The following is a 17,662-nucleotide window of genomic DNA, read 5'->3' as shown; positions in this document are numbered from 1 at the left end:
TGAAACGAATCCTTGTTCAAGTCCTTATTAGACTGTAATTTCTTGGATTGTATAATTATGCATTGAATACTGTATTGAGTGAATGAATGTGTTGGAATCATGGTAGCGTAAGTGATAACTTTTAATAAATTAATTATTTTTCATAACAGAATTACCATTTTTCTTAACATATACTTCTTTGGTATAGCTATATGGCATTATCTATACAATATTCTTTTCTTACTCGATTGTATATATACATTTTTCTTTAATCGTTTACTTTAATAACTAATAAAACAATTGAGTAAAGCACAAAAAATCCGCGAGAGCCACTATAATGGCGCGTCGTGCCTAAGAGGTTAAAACATAATTTAATGTATGCGAGAATGTTCAAAAGGCAGTGAAATAAATTGTAACGTTACTTTAAATTAACTTAACTGTAAATTAGTTTACAGTTCAATCTGTTGATTGAACAATACGTGTGGTAGTAAACGATAACACAATGAGAAAAATATGACTTACTCCACTATGATTCTAACCCATTCAAACGTTCTCCTTTGGATCTCTTGCAGCATTCGATTCTATTTTTGTAATTCAAACATCTAAAGTGACTTTAGCTGGAAGAAAAATTTATATCTTTAATATTTATTTTGCAATTGTTTTAAGCAGAGATATTATATTCACAGCACGGAAATATTTATAAGTTTAAAGAAATGGAGAATGTATCTCCAAGCATCGCCTTTGGAACCAATTTTTCAAGAATACATAACAAAGAATATAAAATATATAATACCGGCGAGAATAGCAGTGTTATTGGCTCCGAGTTGAGTACATCTTTAACCGGTACGACGTGCGAATAACGAATAAAACTTTTATTCGTATATAAACTCTTCTCGCAGAAACGAAGTTACTCGTTGCACGCGGATAACGAATAAAGGATTTTATTCGTTATTAATGAAATAAAAATCTTATTCGTTGCTGACGAAATAGAGATCTTGTTCGTTGCCAATGAGAGAAAAATCTTATTCATTATCAATCAATAAAAACTTTGTTCGTTATCCGTCGATCGAATGAAATTTACCAAGCACGCGAACCTAGGCGAACGTCAAGATGGCAGCGTCGTGAATTCCTAAAACACCATATGGATCGCCCTATACTATTTCCACAGTTCGCCGGCGTGCACCGTGCCGGAAGATTCTGCAGGGAAATTAGTATGGATTGTGACTGGAAAACCTGAGAGGGTCTTGTGTATCCGGGCGAATCACTTCCTTATGCATTTTCATGGGCTCGGCCGTAATAAAAATATGCCCGGGTATTAATATTAATCCGGTTATCATAATTGGAGGAGCTCATCCATTCTCATAATAATCAGCGGAAGTAATGCGCCGAGCCCTTGCTCCCTAGGAGCCCTTTATGTCCTACGGGGACGTCGAAGTACCGCCGTTCATAATTTACAGGTGACATAGTTCGTGAAAGGGTTGCACACGGGCTAGAAATGACCCAGTCGTGACTCGTTCGAGTACGTACCGGTTCGTCGAGGGTTAACGACAATGGATGACCGTGTCGCATGCCTGGAATCTTCGCTCGCTTCCCCATTCACGTTCAAATTATTTTAACAAGCTCACTCCCCCGTTTTTTTTTTCGCCAACCACCCTCCGTGACAACGGAGGGTGGCGGACCGTAACTGCGACGAAACGGAATCGTTTGCCACGACGAAGGGTGAAACGTGGCCTGGTTATGGGCTAGGGTGTCGAACCGGTCGTTTACGGTGACCCTCTCCCTCTCACTCTTTCTCTCTTTCTCCCTCTCGCTTTCCCAAGAGGGCAGAAAAAAAGCCGAAAAATAGTGTGAAAAGGTTGCGGCGACAGGTGAGAATATTTGTTAAATGTTAATTCATCGATAACCGAGTGCACTCGGTCCGTGGGAATTTTGTATTCCCTTCGATCGCCATCCCCCCCCCCCCCCCCCCCCCAGTACACCGAAGCACCGGGAAACGCGGTGTTCCTCCGCGAGCAATTTGAATGTTATTTATTTTTGGAGTGCATTTGATTTTTGTTTATAGAATAATCAGCACGGCCGCGCCGCATGCAAAAATAACAGGGCTCGGTATCGGGCCGTGGTGTCCGCTTTAATTAACAATATGCTTTCACTGAAATTCACGATGATACGGCGTTAACGGACCGTATTTCGCCGGGGAAACATTTTATTTCGAGTCCGGCCGGCCGGATACGAAACGTAAATTAAACGCTAAGCATTGTTACACACGTTTTCGTTACCTTCTGTTACTTTTCTACCTGGAGGTTAGTATTATATTGGAACAATATTCCGGGCACGTAGATGGAACGCGAATTTCTCCATTTTCGTTGAAATTCCCGGGCTCGCATTGCCAGCCGTCAAAACAAGCCCGAGCATCTACCGATGCTACATTAATTTTGCCCATAGTACTCGAATAAATTTGCGGCGGCCACCTCCGCCGCACGCCGCAAGATGGATGCCTCTCTCGCAACAACCTGATCCGTCAACGATCCGTATAATATACCGAAAAAAAATCATTCGAGTAAAGAATTTTTCGAATTATTCCAATTATTTGAATAAAGAATTCGTAGAATTAGCTGAATAAGGAGTTCTTCGAATTATTCGAATATGGAAATGTCTGAGTTAGTCGAATAAAGAAGTATTCGAATGAGGAAGCAATTGAATATAGAATCAATTGAATAAAGGGTCATACGAATAAAAAATTATTTGAATAGGGAATTATTCGAATAAAGAATTATTCGAATAAAGAAGCATTCGAATAAAGAATCACTCGAATCAAGAATTATTCGACTAAAGAAGCATTGTAATAAAGAATCATATAAATAATGAATTATTCGAATAAAATATTCGATGCAAACGAATTAATTCGAAGAAGTCCCTCGAGCAAGCATCGATTCCGAAGAATCCAAACAACACCGAACTCTGATCAGCGCGTCTTCCGCCCAAAGTCGCAAGTTTGCCGAAGAAGATCGGGGATGACTCTGAAAATGGCAGCAGCCGAAATTCCGGGCGTGCAAACACCTGTGACCGGTCGCCGGCACGCGGAAAAAAGATATCCCGGCCGAAGGGAACTCGAATTGAGTTTTCAGACGTCGATTAAAGATGGAAGATCCCTGTCGAGGTTGCTGGAGGTTCGGTTTCGAAGAGAATGGCGGGGGGAGGGGGGGGGGGCGAACAAGGGGCGCTTCGGCACTCTCGTAGATCAACGTCCCTCGCCCCTCCCAATCAAAAAACTTGGACCGCCGGAAGCACCGGCGGAAAGTTAAATGAGTAGCGGGCGGGGATGTCTTCCGAATAGTTTCAGACGAGGCTCGAATCTTTCCCCGGGTCTCGGCGGAGTTCCTCGAACACTCGCAACAAAGGGAATTGAATGGGCATCGGTGGATACGGGGCACGAGGCGTGCGCCGCCGACACTCTCTCTCCACCAGCACTACCGCCACCACCACCACCTCCGTCGCCACCACCACTACCACCACCACCACCACCACTACCACCACCACCACCACCACCACCACCACCACCACCACCACCACTGTTGCCAGCAGCATCGCTGGCGAGCCATCAGCGCGCACCTCCACTTCGTGCCACCTCTCCTCGATCAGTCGACCCCGTGCAACGCGGCTCGCCGGCCGCCGCGCGATACCAAACCCGAGTGCCCAGTCTCGTGTGATCTTTGCCCGACAAGATAGCCTAACATCTCCGTGACAACCGTTAACGAAACTCTGGATTGTCGAAACTTGTTTACCCGTGATTAAGTACGGAGCAACGAAAGAGCGCAGATAGAAAGAGAGAAAGAAAGGAAGAGAGAGAGAGAGAGAGCCGGTCGAGGGGCGTTAAGAGGGTGGAGAAGAGGGTGATCGAGGGCGCGTGCGTGCGTGTGCTAGTTGGTGCGTGTGCCCCGGAAGGTCACGGTGAATCGGAAGAGACCCCAGGTGTGCAGCTACCGCAGAAGAAAGATAGAGAAAGAGAGAGAGAGGAAGAGAGAGAGAGAGAGGAAGAGAGAGACGGGCGACGAGAGGTAGACGGAGGAAGGGAGTCCGCGCGGAAGCCGGTTCCCCGCTAACTTGTTGAGTCTGTCAGCTCCGAGGACTGCTCCCAGGGGCACGCGATGACCGAGAGGTTGCCCGCGTTGATCCTGCTGGCCCTGCTGGGCTCGGCGAGGGCTAACGTCGCCCAGCAGAGAAACGGGAATGTGCACAATGATCCCCTGGTGGTGGAGACGACCAGCGGACTGGTGCGAGGGTTCTCGCGAACGGTGCTCGACAGGGAGGTGCACATTTTCTATGGGATCCCGTTCGCCAAGCCTCCTATAGGGCCGCTGCGGTTCCGGAGGCCGCTGCCGATCGAGCCGTGGCACGGTGTGCTGAACGCCACCGTTTTGCCTAACAGCTGCATCCAGGAGAGGTACGAGTACTTCCCCGGGTTCCCCGGCGAAGAGATGTGGAACCCGAACACTAACATCTCCGAGGACTGTCTCTACCTGAACATATGGGTGCCACAGAAGCTGCGGCTGAGGCACAAGGGCTCCGAGCCGCCCAACAACGGCGACAGGAACGGCGTCCCGCTTCTGGTCTGGATCTACGGCGGAGGGTTCATGACGGGCACCGCGACGCTGGACGTTTACGACGCGGACATCATGGCAGCCACCAGCAACGTCATCATCGCCTCCATGCAGTACAGGGTCGGTGCGTTCGGGTTCCTCTATCTGAACCAGCACTTCGCCAACAGCGAGGAGGCGCCCGGCAATATGGGCCTTTGGGACCAGGCTCTGGCGCTCAGGTGGCTCAGGGACAATGCCGCCGCGTTCGGCGGTGACCCTGACCTGATCACCATCTTCGGCGAATCCGCCGGCGGCAGCTCCGTCTCCCTGCATCTGATCTCTCCTGTCACCCGCGGCCTGGTGCGTCGCGGCATCCTGCAAAGTGGCACCTTGAACGCACCGTGGAGCTATATGACCGGCGAAAAGGCGAACGAGGTCGCCAGGGTGCTCGTCGACGATTGCGGATGCAACTCTACCATGCTGCAGGAGAACCCGGCCAGGGTGATGGCCTGCATGAGGTCCGCGGACGCCAAGGCCATCTCTGTGCAGCAATGGAACAGCTACTGGGGCATACTCGGGTTCCCATCCGCGCCCACCATCGACGGCATCTTCCTGCCCAAGGACCCGCTACAGCTGCTCCAGGAAGCAGACTTCAAGGACACCGAGATACTTATCGGGAACAACAAGAACGAGGGTGAGTGTGCACCAACTGTACCAATGGGGCTCTGTCGAGGTCGGGTCGCGAAGGCTGCGATAAGAGGCGGCGGTTCTTATCGCGGCGGTCACCAATGACCGGCGGTCAGACGTACACTGCCCTACAAAAGTATTGGGACACTCGAAGACAGTTAGAGATGGGTGTACTGGTGAAGAGAAAATTTAGTTTTCTTTTATAAGATCGACGCGCTGCCTTTATTGTAATGTGAAAAATATATAGTTATATAAGCTTGTTACAGTTTAATAGAATTAACTTTGAAATAAATTGAAGAAAGTATGACAAAGTTAATTGTATTAAACTGTAACAAGTTTGTGTATCTCTATATTTGTTGCATCATAGTAAAAGTAACGCGATCTTATTAAAGAAAATTTAATTTTTTTCTCGTCAATATGTCTGTCACGGTTTTTGAACTTTTACTACACGTTATAAATTATGTTGTTTGATGATCGAATGAAGAAATATTCACCCTAATCAGTATTATAATTTCTTAATTTTATTATGATATCCACGGGGCGCAAATGTTGAAGAAGTAGTTGATGTTGTATAAATTTACTCCGAAATTTATATTTAATCGGATCAAATACTGCAATTTTATTAAATTCGAGATTTTTGGCGCGGTTGTAAAAGTATCAAGTTTATACATAGGTGACAGGCTGGTACAAATTTATTTTCGTTGAACGAACAGTAAAATTCATAACATGCAAGTGGTAAAAATAAAATCTATCAATTCTCATAAAGTTTAGGTATATGTAACGCGATATATTTTAATTTTATATAAAAATAAAAAATAAAAATAAATAGTTTCGATAGAAAGCAAATTATCTCTAGAACCGATTTTGATGATACGCTGCCGTAAAACTTAACAGTAAACATAGAACGTTAATGAGAAATTACAATTTATGATAAATCAGCAGGTGTCCTAATACTTTTACAGGGGAGTGTAGATCGTTAAAGGCTGCGGAAAGTGTCGTAGAGGAAAAGGAAATTTCGTCGTCGTTGACAGCAACAATCAACCCTTCTCCTATGCTGTCCGGATCATTTTAAACCGGTTTATTTAAATCGCCACCTAATTAACTAAGTTACGGAAATTCGTTTAAATAACTTTATCACTTTTAATCAATTTTATCACTCGCCAAAGGTATCCAATATTTAAAGAATTATATAATAATACTGGAGCTTACAAAAATTCAATGTTAAATTTTAGCTTCTACTAATACCGTATTTATTTTATTAATCACGAAAGCTTCTAGTATTTGAAACATAACATTATTAATTAATATTATTATATATAATATAAATATATAATATTATTATTAAAAAAATATAATAATAATATTATTATTAAAAAAATATAATAATAATAATATTATTATATACAATATAATATAAATATGCAATAATATTAAAGCTCACAATAGCTCAATCTTAAATCTTAATTTCTATTTTCATTCTATCAATCGCAATAGCTATCCAATATTTAAATGATGATATAATAACATTGCAGCTTACATGAAAGAGCCGATTTATAGACTACCCGATCGGTGAAGTGTTAAGAGAGAATCCTGGTAATGCAAATAATGTGAAAATAAAAATCGCAAGGCCGCTCATTTGGCCAGCGATGGCATGCTCAGTGTTAAAGTGATTGTTGGTTGCGCGGGCCCCCATGCGACGTAAATGATATTCGCGTGGCTATCCGCGCGGTAACGAAACGGAATAATGCTGTTTCGGAGTGGCACTGTAGGACGAACGCACTGCGGTCGGCCAGGATGTTTGTGCCGTGCTTCGATTCCAGCATCAATGAACTTTTACAGAATGGTATCTTTATTCGACCAGCGGGACCATGGGTTCGTTTACGAGCTGCTGAAACAGTAGTCGTTTGGCTTCAATTCCAGACGTCGAAAGTTCGAGGGCTTTTATGGGAACGTGTTTGAAAATCGATTCGGAGCCAGCCATTGTAACCTGGCCAGTCTACCCGGATCCATTGATCTGGATCCAGCGATTTTCTGCAATGATATCGAGGTTCCATTGTAATATAATCTACATCGTTTTAACGCTCGCATTTCTAGCTCCAATTTAAGCTATGTTACGTTAAGAAACTCCCACGGGAAACTAATTTAAAATCGATTCGTAGATACATTAAAAATTAAGAACGGTCGTTGTATAATACTTCGATGTAGATTTACTGAATTTTCGAAACGATATCGCAATTTCTATTGGGTCAAAGTGGCACTATCTTAAAGTAGATGCTTCCAGCTTTAATTTAAACTAAGTTCTGTCAAGACTGCCCCACGAGAGTGCAACTGAAAATCGATTCAGTGTCTACCTTCGGTATCGAGGGCTTTTCGTCCCGGGACTTCCGTTGGAATTTTAGAATATTTCGAAAACATTTTGAGGTTATTTTTTTTTAAATATAAAGTGCCCTGTCATAAAGAGGAAACTCTCAGCTTTGATTTAAATGAAATTACGTTAAAAGGACTTCGCGGGAATAGAACGTAAAATCGATTTGATGTTTGTCTTTCATATTAAGTTATTAACGATCGAGCGAGCTGTCAAGATTACTCGATTTTCCGAAATGATGTCGCGATTTTCCTGTGCTCTATTCTAGCACATCTTAAAGCGAACACTTTTAGCTTCAATTAATGCCATATAAGGTTTAGTGATAGCCACGGAAAGAGAGCAGAATGTATTATAAAAGTCTCCCTTAAAATCGTGTCAATTTCATCCAAACGAGCGATCGATATTTCTGAATTTTTCAAGATATTCCTAAAATTCTTTTCTAACCCAATTATCAATGTTTATAAATTACGCATCCTCAGCTCTAATTCAAACGAAATAAAGTTCAAAAAAATCCCACTGCGAGTCCGTTAAGAGTGAGTTCGCGCAAGAGTTCGTTACATTTCCGCAAGTTTCCCATGGAAACATATTAGTTCCCTCCGAGAAAGGGGTTCGGGATCTTTCGATTATTCGAAGCATTTCCGAAGATCACGTCGATCCGAAATTGCCGTATCTGAAAACGTAGGTCTTCAGCTTCAATTCAATCCTAATAAAGCGAAAAGATTCCCAGGGGCTCGGGTCGAATAATTTTCCATTTGCGCGGAACGGTGTCGAATTTCTGGGAAACGATTAGGCTTGCATTGTTGGGAATCGCGTGGCTCGGTTTCAAGGCTGCGGGAGCGATGGTTATCCTGGCCGGTTACGTAAATCCTGGTCTGGTTGAACGGCTGTCGGCGCCGATCGGGAACAATGGTCCCATAGACTCGTTAGATAACGCAGAAACCTATTCATTATTGGCGATCCACCTTTCTCGTTAATGAAAAGCCGTGTCGCCGGCCGGACGGACGGGCCGAACGCATTTTACCGCGGGGGGCCGGGAATTATTTTGCTCTGGCCGCCGCACAGGAGTCTTTACCCACTCCGGCTAATTAACCTTTGCGAGGGGACGGCCACGGGGACACGGTTCGATCGACACTTCACCTGTAAAGGACACCGGCGCGGGCTCGCCGAGCCGCGACGCGGCGTCTTTCGGTCCTGCACGAGTTCGACAACTTCCGGCGACAGTTGTCTCGGCTCGATTCGCCGGAAACGTGACTAATTAGTCGGGAACTGGTAGTCCTACCGCGTTTGGGAATCCGGCAAATCCCCGGAGATTCGGGACCCGAACTCCCGCAGCATCCTCCGCGGAATCAGCTGCCACGGGATTTTAAATTTACGGCGAACCGACGCGCCCTACGAAAAGGTACTTCGATAAAACAGCAGATTTATGCTAATACTGTACTTTTGTCTGTCTTATCTGCGATGTAATTTCTTTTTTCCTTGTTTCGCCATCTTCTCTCTTTCACCGTGGTAAAGGGTTTATTCTGGTGATAAATGAAGTAGTTATTATTATTATTTTATACTTTTATTGTATAGAAAGCGTGTAGAAAGATACAGATTGAACTTTATATGTTAGCGAAGTCAAGTACAGTAGATATCAATTGTCTTTAGTGCACTGTGAATCTTTTATGCGAAATAAATATTCTCTTTATCGATTGCAACAAATGTTAATCATTTAGAAAATGTTTCCCCTTATTTTTATTAACTTGAATGAGTTGAAAATAATACATAAACGCATTAAACTACGCGTTTAATTAACGCGTTCCGGTTGTTAGAATCGAATGAATTTACGTACTGGCGTCAGCCTCTTAACGACAGGTAAAACCATGCGTCTTTAGGTGCTGTTGCGATGCCCTTAAAAATTCGTGATGCCTTTGGTAGCCGTCGGAATTTCAGATTAAGATGGTGCAAAAATTGTAATTTTAATTTCTGCTCCCGAGTACGCCAGGGCCGGCGAGTTTGCGAAGTTAACAGATGGTGCTCGTAGACGGAGCTCAGCCCCCGACGCTTGTAATTTCTCGAGGCACGGGAAAGTCTCGAGTCTGAGATCGCGCGATTAATTAGAACGCTGATTCTCTCCGGAGCGTATCCCGTCGACGATAACTCGCGGCAGATTGAAAAACGTGTTTGGATGCTTACGTAAGTTACCGGGCCTCGATAAGAGAACCGCGTCGATCAACCGGAAACACGAGATCTCGATCGTTTTCGTGCTCGGAGGCAGAGCCAAGCCATTAATAGTCGATTCTCGGTCGGCCGAGCCGCGGTAATTAAGCAGTTCGAGGGAGTGCCGTACCTACGGCGGCCCAAATACTGCTTTTTCTCTCCCACGAGTGCTGTCGAACGCTCGGCCTTGTTATTAGCGATCGCTGGCATCCGTGTGATCGTAGATCGAGAATTGAATTAGCCGAAGATTTCTGAAATGGAGGTAGAATTTACGGTGGCGAGCGAAGTACTGAAATAAAGATCAAGAAATAGAAAATATTCTATTCGAATACCGGAGAAAGATAGATACTAGTGGATACGATTTTATTCGGTACTGCATCATTAATGCGTAGTGGAGTATAAATTTACGTATAGAAAAATTTAATCGAATACAATTTTACTCGAATTTTTCGAATTCTTTGAATTCTTTGAATTACTTGAATTCTTTGAATTATTCGCATTACTCGAATTATTAGAATTCTTCGAATTATTTTTTATTTTTCGAATTATTGGAACTCTTCGAGTTATTCTTTATTTTTCGAATTTTTGGAACTCTTCGAATTATTCTTTATTTTTCGAATTAATCGAATTACGCGTTCTTATTCGAATTACTCAAATGGATTAGAATTATTCGAATTAATGGATTTACTCGAATTACACGAATTATTCGAATTAAGAAACATATTTACGTGAAACTATTCGAATAATACTTAATTCTGAGAAGCATACAATTATAACGCGGACACATAATTGCTGCATAATAAATGCTAAAACGATTTCTCGATGCTTTTCCACAAAGATTTTTAAAACTCTCAATATCGCAAATAGAAGCGAGAAGATCGTATTTTATAACAGATAAATAAAGTTTCATAAAATATTTCGCAATCGTATAAATAATTTTATCATATCAAGAAACATGCTTCCATGATATACATTATATACGAATTAAATTTTGCTCCCTTTCCCATGAGAATTCTTTAACTTTCGTGGTCTCAAATTAAAGCTGGAAGATCGTACTTTATAACTAATTCGTTGGTGTTCATAGAAAACTTAATTACCGCATTAGTAATATCGAAAAGCGTGTCGGCAGCGCCATCCGACTAAACGGGAAAGAATTGGATACATCAATACGCGCGTAAGATACATACATCGCGTTCTATCTATCGCCGCCACTGTATTTATTTCTACGGTGAAATACAGCGGAGAATGTACGAGGGTTGCCTTTTATGTTTCGGGATTTGGCAACCCTAGTGTTGCAATCTGGCAACTCACAGCTCTATCGTGAATTTGGACATTTTTGTGGTTATACGTACTCAGAACGTTTTGACATACGAGCGCTATTTGTGTTGTTTACAGTAACTTAAAAGATTCATCTCGGCCCAAAAATGGAATTAAATCGTGAACAATTTCGTGCGATTATTTTTTACAACTTTCGACGTGGATTAACTCAGCAACAGTGCATGGATGAACTTAATTCAATTTTTGGCGATGAAGCTCCATCAAGGACCAGTGTTTATCGATGGTATGGTGAATTCAATCGTGGTCGTAGTTCACTCCAAGACGAATTTCGTGAAGGTCGTCCAAAATCAGTTGTTGTTCCGAAAACCATTGATGCTGTGCGCGAACTGATATTGCAAGATCGTCATATGACCTATCGTGAGATTGAGACAACCTTAGGCATTAGTGGGACCAGCATACATTCAATATTGCATAAACATTTGACTGAAAAATCAGGAAAACCAACCGCCGAAGACGGATCACTCTTCACCACGACAATGCGAACTCTCACTCATCGGCATCAAACAACCGCTTTTTTGAGCACCCAAAACATCGATTTGATGAGTCATCCGCCGTATAGTCCTTACTTGGCACCGAATGACTTCTTTTTATTCCCGTACGTAAAAAACAAACTGAGAGGTCAACGTTTTCCGACACCTGAAGAAGCGGTTGCTGCATTCAGAATGCATGTTTTGGAGATACCTCGATCAGAGTGGCAAAAGTGCTTCGACAATTGGTTCAAACGCATGCAAAAGTGTATAGATCTTCATGGGGAATATTTTGAAAAACAATAAAGTGATTTTCGATGATTAATATTTGTTTTTGTTCTCTGATCCCGAAATATTAAAGGCAACCCTCGTAATTGGTTAGGGCCGGCGGGAATCGAGAAGCCTCTGGCCGGTATGCTATTTCGTGGCGCTGGTGGTCCTCAGATTTCGCGAAGTTCGAACTACAGCTAACCCAGTTCGAAGCCGAGCTCCATCCGCGTGGTAGTAAAATAGGAAGAAACCCCCCCCCCCCCCCCCCGGAAGATCCTGACAAATAAATCCTAATTTATACCGAGCTGTAGAACCTAATCTGGGGCAGTAAAAGTTGAAGCGTTTTCTAGGCCGGGGAAGAAAGGGGGTGGGGCGAGATCTCCTCCGGTTGCAACCAGTCCTCCGTTAAGTCTGACAAATTTCCATCGAGTCTCGCATCGAAGATGACTAATAGTCGGCGAGTACATTTCCCCGGGGCATTTCTTTCCGCGAGCATCGTCTGAGAAATGGCCGCCATGTATCCTTGTGTCGTGGACTCGTGGGGAACCGTCGCATGTCCGGATAACCATGGGGAATTGCCGCCCGTCCGGATAACCATGGGGAGTTTTCGGCGGTCGCGTGGGAGCGTCGTACGGCCGAGGGCGTCTCGCGGGCCAATTGATTCGAGACAACCGATATATGCCGGGGACAATCGACTTTCCCGATAAACGCCACGGGAACACGTAGAGCCGCGAATCACTCGATAACTGCTCGCCTCGGCGACGGGCTCCTCTCTCCCACTTCGCCAGACAATTCCAAACAAAGAGATAGAGACGCAACTGTTCGCGGAGATTGGAATCGCGGAGATTCGCAGCCGGGTCACGCTGGAGAGTCATTCCGCCTGATAAAATCGTTCACGGCGACGGTCTCTTAATTCTTTTAATGATTTTACCCAGTCCTCGACGTCTCTCCCGGGAACAAAGCCATGGCGACAATTTCGATACGGCGCTGTTTCTGGTATCGGAAATAGAGTTCATTGAACTTTTGAGTTTTCACGCAATTTCGAGTGATTTTTTTAACAATTTTTAACGATTAGAGTCGACGCGTAGATCAGGTTGAAAGGCTCTGATTTGAACTGACACCGAGATACATGATCTGCGATTTTTTCTTGCCGATTTATGATACTTTGCACGAAACATTATGGCGACCAAAATGGAATCTCGGTTGAAAAATTGTGGAAATTTGAATTACTGTATCTCTGCGCAGTAAAAGCACAAGGTGATCAATTTAGGCTTGTTTTGAAGGGCGAACGTTTTATTTTCAGAGCTAGTAATTTATTTTTGTCAAAAAAATTTTCGCGGAAAAATAGAGGCAGAAAATTAAGCTCTGTCATTCTGCACAATTTTTCAAATTTCCACTTTTCTACAACGCACAACAAATTTTGTCCAAACTGCTACCGATATATTATTACAGATTGAACTCTCCGCTTACCATCGAGACGAAACAAATTAATTCACGATTTTTCCTTACTATTTTACCACATCTTAAGTAAGACGTATACCGCCGTCATTATAATCCTATCTATAGCAAACTAACGCCATCGTTTGAGCTGCTATAACTTCGTGAAAAAAAAAATTATACAACAATCACTCCATGCTTATTTCATAGCTCAAAGTCTCCACATTCCGATATCTAAATCGAGAATAATGCGCAGGACGCGCGAACGCCGATAAACGGTCCACCATGGTGCCAGGATATCGACGCGACGGGGTCAAGAAAAAATTGGCAGATTTGTAAAATTGAGCCTCGGTTCGCGTAGGAAGCAGGATTGCGTGGGTGGGTTGGGCTATTTCGGTTCGGTCGGGTTTCACGGCTGACCCGGGAGGCTAAGAATAATACCGTGGCTCCGTGTTACGTTGCATCAGCGCGGCGCAGTGCACATGTAACCCGCGTCAGCAATTTGGCCTATTCAGTGTGTCCTGCTCGATATGACATCTTGCCCGTGACACCTGTGTAAATTCGCAATGCGGCTGACAATTGGGTGCTTCTGTAATTCCGGATCGGTGGATCCGGGTGTCCTCCGTCTTCATCCAGGCCCGACAGCGGATCCCCGGCGATTTTTCCAGTTCCCTCTTCCGCCGCCCGTCTCCTTGTCGCGGGCCGGATTGTTTCGGGCCGGTTTAGTTCCGTGTCAAAACGCGGCACGCTCATGCATAAATCATGCGCGAGGTGGACATCGGCCGTGAACTGATTCAATTCCCGCGGAGGAGAGAACGCTCCCTTTCGAACCGGTTCCGGCTTTCTCAATAATTCAGCACACTTCCGGCCCCCGGAAGTCTCCGTTACGAGCCGCGAAAAACTCGGAACCGAATTGAATCGCGGCCAGGAGGTCGCGCGACGCGCTGCGAACTCTTTTTCCTTTTTCTACAATTCTATCACCGTACACGGACTAATATACAGAAATACAGTTATATAATGTATATACAGTAATAATAATAATAATAATAATAATAATAATAATATATACATACATGAAATATATAATAATAATATATGCCTGTATAAAATATATAATAGTGATATATGCATACATAAAATACATAATAGTAACATATACTTACATAATACAAGTACATTTCCTGCAATTTGCTTACTACAAATGCACTGGGCAACAAATTTTTCAATACAAATTTGGTTTAAAAAGACATAGTATTTAGTTTATTAAATTTTTGCGATCTAATACAGAATAGTATACTTTTATATTATAATTGAGATTTTATATTTTATCGACAATGATTAACATTTTGATCAAGCGAACGAATTACGTTAATGGAATTTTTGCCAGCTTGTAAATATCGATTCGACTATTATTGTTAATTACCATCGAGAAATCAATTTATGATAAATCTTCTTAGAGCGAACACGATTATACGAAACGATTATAATTTATTTGTACTAGTTTAATAATACATTAATATCGGAATAATTAATTAGTTCTGAAACTATTGGTGTATATAGATTTATGTAGATTAAATATGTATTTGTTGCAAGGTCAGCGAGACTTTTTTAAATAAGGTTGTGCAATTTATTATTAATATCATGATTGTACTTGGTTAAACGAAACACTCTGTATATATTTATAAAAATATTATTTCGGAGCTGGTATTACATGCTCCATGGTAGAACAGTGGTATAAATTAGTTTCGCTTTACAGTGCGCAATGTTTTTCTATAAAAAATAATAAAATAAATGTACATAAAACATATAAACATATGGAAAGCGTAATAAAATAAATATTTCATTATTTTTAATATTTATGGTATATTTAAGAAAAATGAATATTCTTAGATATATCTTCAAGAAAAGTGAATATTCATACATGAATCACTGTGCGTTGGTATATATAAAAGTATACTCTATTATATATAACACTATTTCACATATAATAAATTCGTACGCTACATAATAAAAGAACAAAATATTGAGTTTACCTCAATCATTAATGACCAATTATTTTAATTTCGAACCGTAGCAAACACGAGCAAAACTTTACCGCATAAATCTCAACAGCTGTCATATTTACCATGAAGATAATAATATTGAATACCTCTGCGACTTTTTCATAATACAAATACCTTTAGCGCATAATTTGTTTATGCAATTGTATAATAAAACATTAAAGAACAATACAGTTCACGCATATTAAGCCCTTAGGCTTAAAATTCTGAATTTCTTTATCGCAAAATTAACGAAATAATTATAAAAAATGGCTGATATTCTGCAAAGTGAATCGCAGATGGATCATCAACGTATCCTTTCGAAATGCGACACTTCAAGAATTTCATTTCGATTACGACAAGCGCGTTTCCAGACCGTTGTGCGTCGCGCTCGCTTTCCATTGTATTTATTTCAATATTTTTTGTTCGATTCCGCTTTTTCCCCCCTCGTTCGCCGGGAACGTCCACGCGCACTTTTGGTTTTTTCCCCGCAATTCGGTTTTAATTGCTCGTCGATCTGAGTGTAACCTTTATGTTCTTGCCGTTTGCTGTACCGTTAATTGACTCAATCCGCGCAACGAACGCCGCTATTGTTTTCAAGTAAATTTCGAGAGCACGAAATAAAATGTTGCCTTTGCATCGACACTGGAATTTTACAACGTGCGCAGGGCACGTCGAATCGAATGAAAAATTCGTTCCACTCCGAAAGCGTTATTGCATTATGGGAAAACAAGCAGCCGGAATTTTGTTCTACCAAAGGCTTGTTAAATAGTCTTTTTGTGGCACTAATTAGGCGCAACAGTGTATTCGATGGACGAAATCAACTTCGATTGAAACTTCGGCTTGCAAATCAGCTACCGAAATCTGGCAGATCATGGTCCCCGCTTTTAAATGACGGTATGAAAATTGATCTGCGTTTTTTTTCTTACCGATTTATGACACTTTGATGAACCATATACTGATTTGAAGCTTGAACGATAAATTGTGGAAATTCAAACTCCTATAACTTCGCGAGAAAAAAAATCGCAGGACGATGAAGTTAGGCTTGTTTTAAAGTCTGAACCTTCCACTTTCGTCACCACTTATGTCGTCTTCAAAGAAAAAATGTATACATTCAACCACATATAGAAAAGTAACAATTGTCACCTACCGACCATTTCTCAAATTCAAACGCTTCTGTGAAGATTGCAAAATTTTCTTTCGAATTAAAATTATAGCAAGATAAACTATCATCAAGATAAAACTCTTCTTTTTCCAGCGAGACCAAAAGACCTAATCTGCGTCTTTTTCTTGCTGTTATATCTCATTTTTAAGTATAGTAATCCTAGCAGTTGCATCTAAGCAAAAAAAAAAAAAGAAACGTAACTATTCTGACTAACTAGCGTCGCGAAAAAAGGTCGCAGGTCGACAAACCTAAGCTCATTCTAAAGCCTGAAATTTGCACTTGAAATCCTCTTCTTGATCTTTCCCGAATAAATTTTACCGCGGTAAATGGGAACCCCGTTAAAGCAGCAATCGTGGAGCGCGAACCGCGGAAGCCGCGGTAATTCGTCCGAGTACGGTTCGCGATCAGCGTTCACTGTTTTATTCAGAAATTCGCGGTGTACATTTTCTGCAGTAAGCGCGCCGCCACATGCGAGGCTGTCGTAGCTGCCAGAGCCCCAAGATTCGTTTAATGATTGATCTCCGACAATGGAGAGGCGCTGGTCGGGCGGCCCGGAGGACGGAGGGCGGGGCAACGCGGGTGTGCAACGTGACTCCCGTGCAATTTGGTTTCTTCGGGAAGTTTGTCGGTCGAAGAAACTTTGGAAAATCCAGTGACCTGGATTCAAATTTCCCCGCAGCTCTTCCCGAACGCTTAACTAGCTTCCGGTGGCGGCGCGTTCGCCTCAGAATTTTAATAGATCCGCGGAGGTGTGGCTGACGCGCGCCTAATGCCATCCCCGACGAAACGCTGAAAAACCGCGAGCGCGGGATCCCCGGGGGACGGAAATTCGGGGCTGGAAATGGAAAGTGGGCGTCCTTGACCCCGCCTCGGGTCACGCGATCCATTAAAACGAGCCCCGGCGTCCAGAAAAGGCGGGAAATTCGAGCGAGATCGCCGGCGCTGTTTGCCGACCGACGGTGCAGTAAAAGCTTATAAGCATTTAACAAGCGTTTAATAAGCTTTTAACAGTAAAAGATTGAAATTATTACGATTTTGTAAAGTTTCTGTTGGAAAGCTAGACCTAATAATGTAATATATTCAAGAATTTTTCATTTTTTGAAAGAGTTTTCAAAGTATTTAGAGTCGCGTAATAAGGT

At 42.5% G+C, this 17,662-nt stretch overlaps 1 protein-coding gene across 1 annotated transcript in view; it reads left to right on the top strand.

The window, feature by feature from the left end:
* The first annotated feature begins 3,625 nt into the window (after positions 1-3,625).
* The window catches only part of Ache-2 (acetylcholinesterase 2), a 171,891-nt gene continuing 157,854 nt past the window's right edge, over positions 3,626-17,662 (top strand). The window contains exon 1 of the mRNA XM_078187922.1: positions 3,626-5,250. Within this exon, the coding sequence (XP_078044048.1) occupies positions 4,125-5,250 (1,126 nt within the window). The 5' untranslated portion in view covers positions 3,626-4,124. The remainder of the gene's footprint in view (positions 5,251-17,662) is intronic.

Source organism: Augochlora pura, chromosome 7, assembly GCF_028453695.1.
Source record: "Augochlora pura isolate Apur16 chromosome 7, APUR_v2.2.1, whole genome shotgun sequence".
In the NCBI taxonomy this organism is placed as follows: Eukaryota; Metazoa; Arthropoda; class Insecta; order Hymenoptera; family Halictidae; genus Augochlora; species Augochlora pura.
The sequence above is the reverse complement of the archived record's forward strand: the minus strand, read 5'-3'. Positions and strand labels throughout refer to the sequence as shown.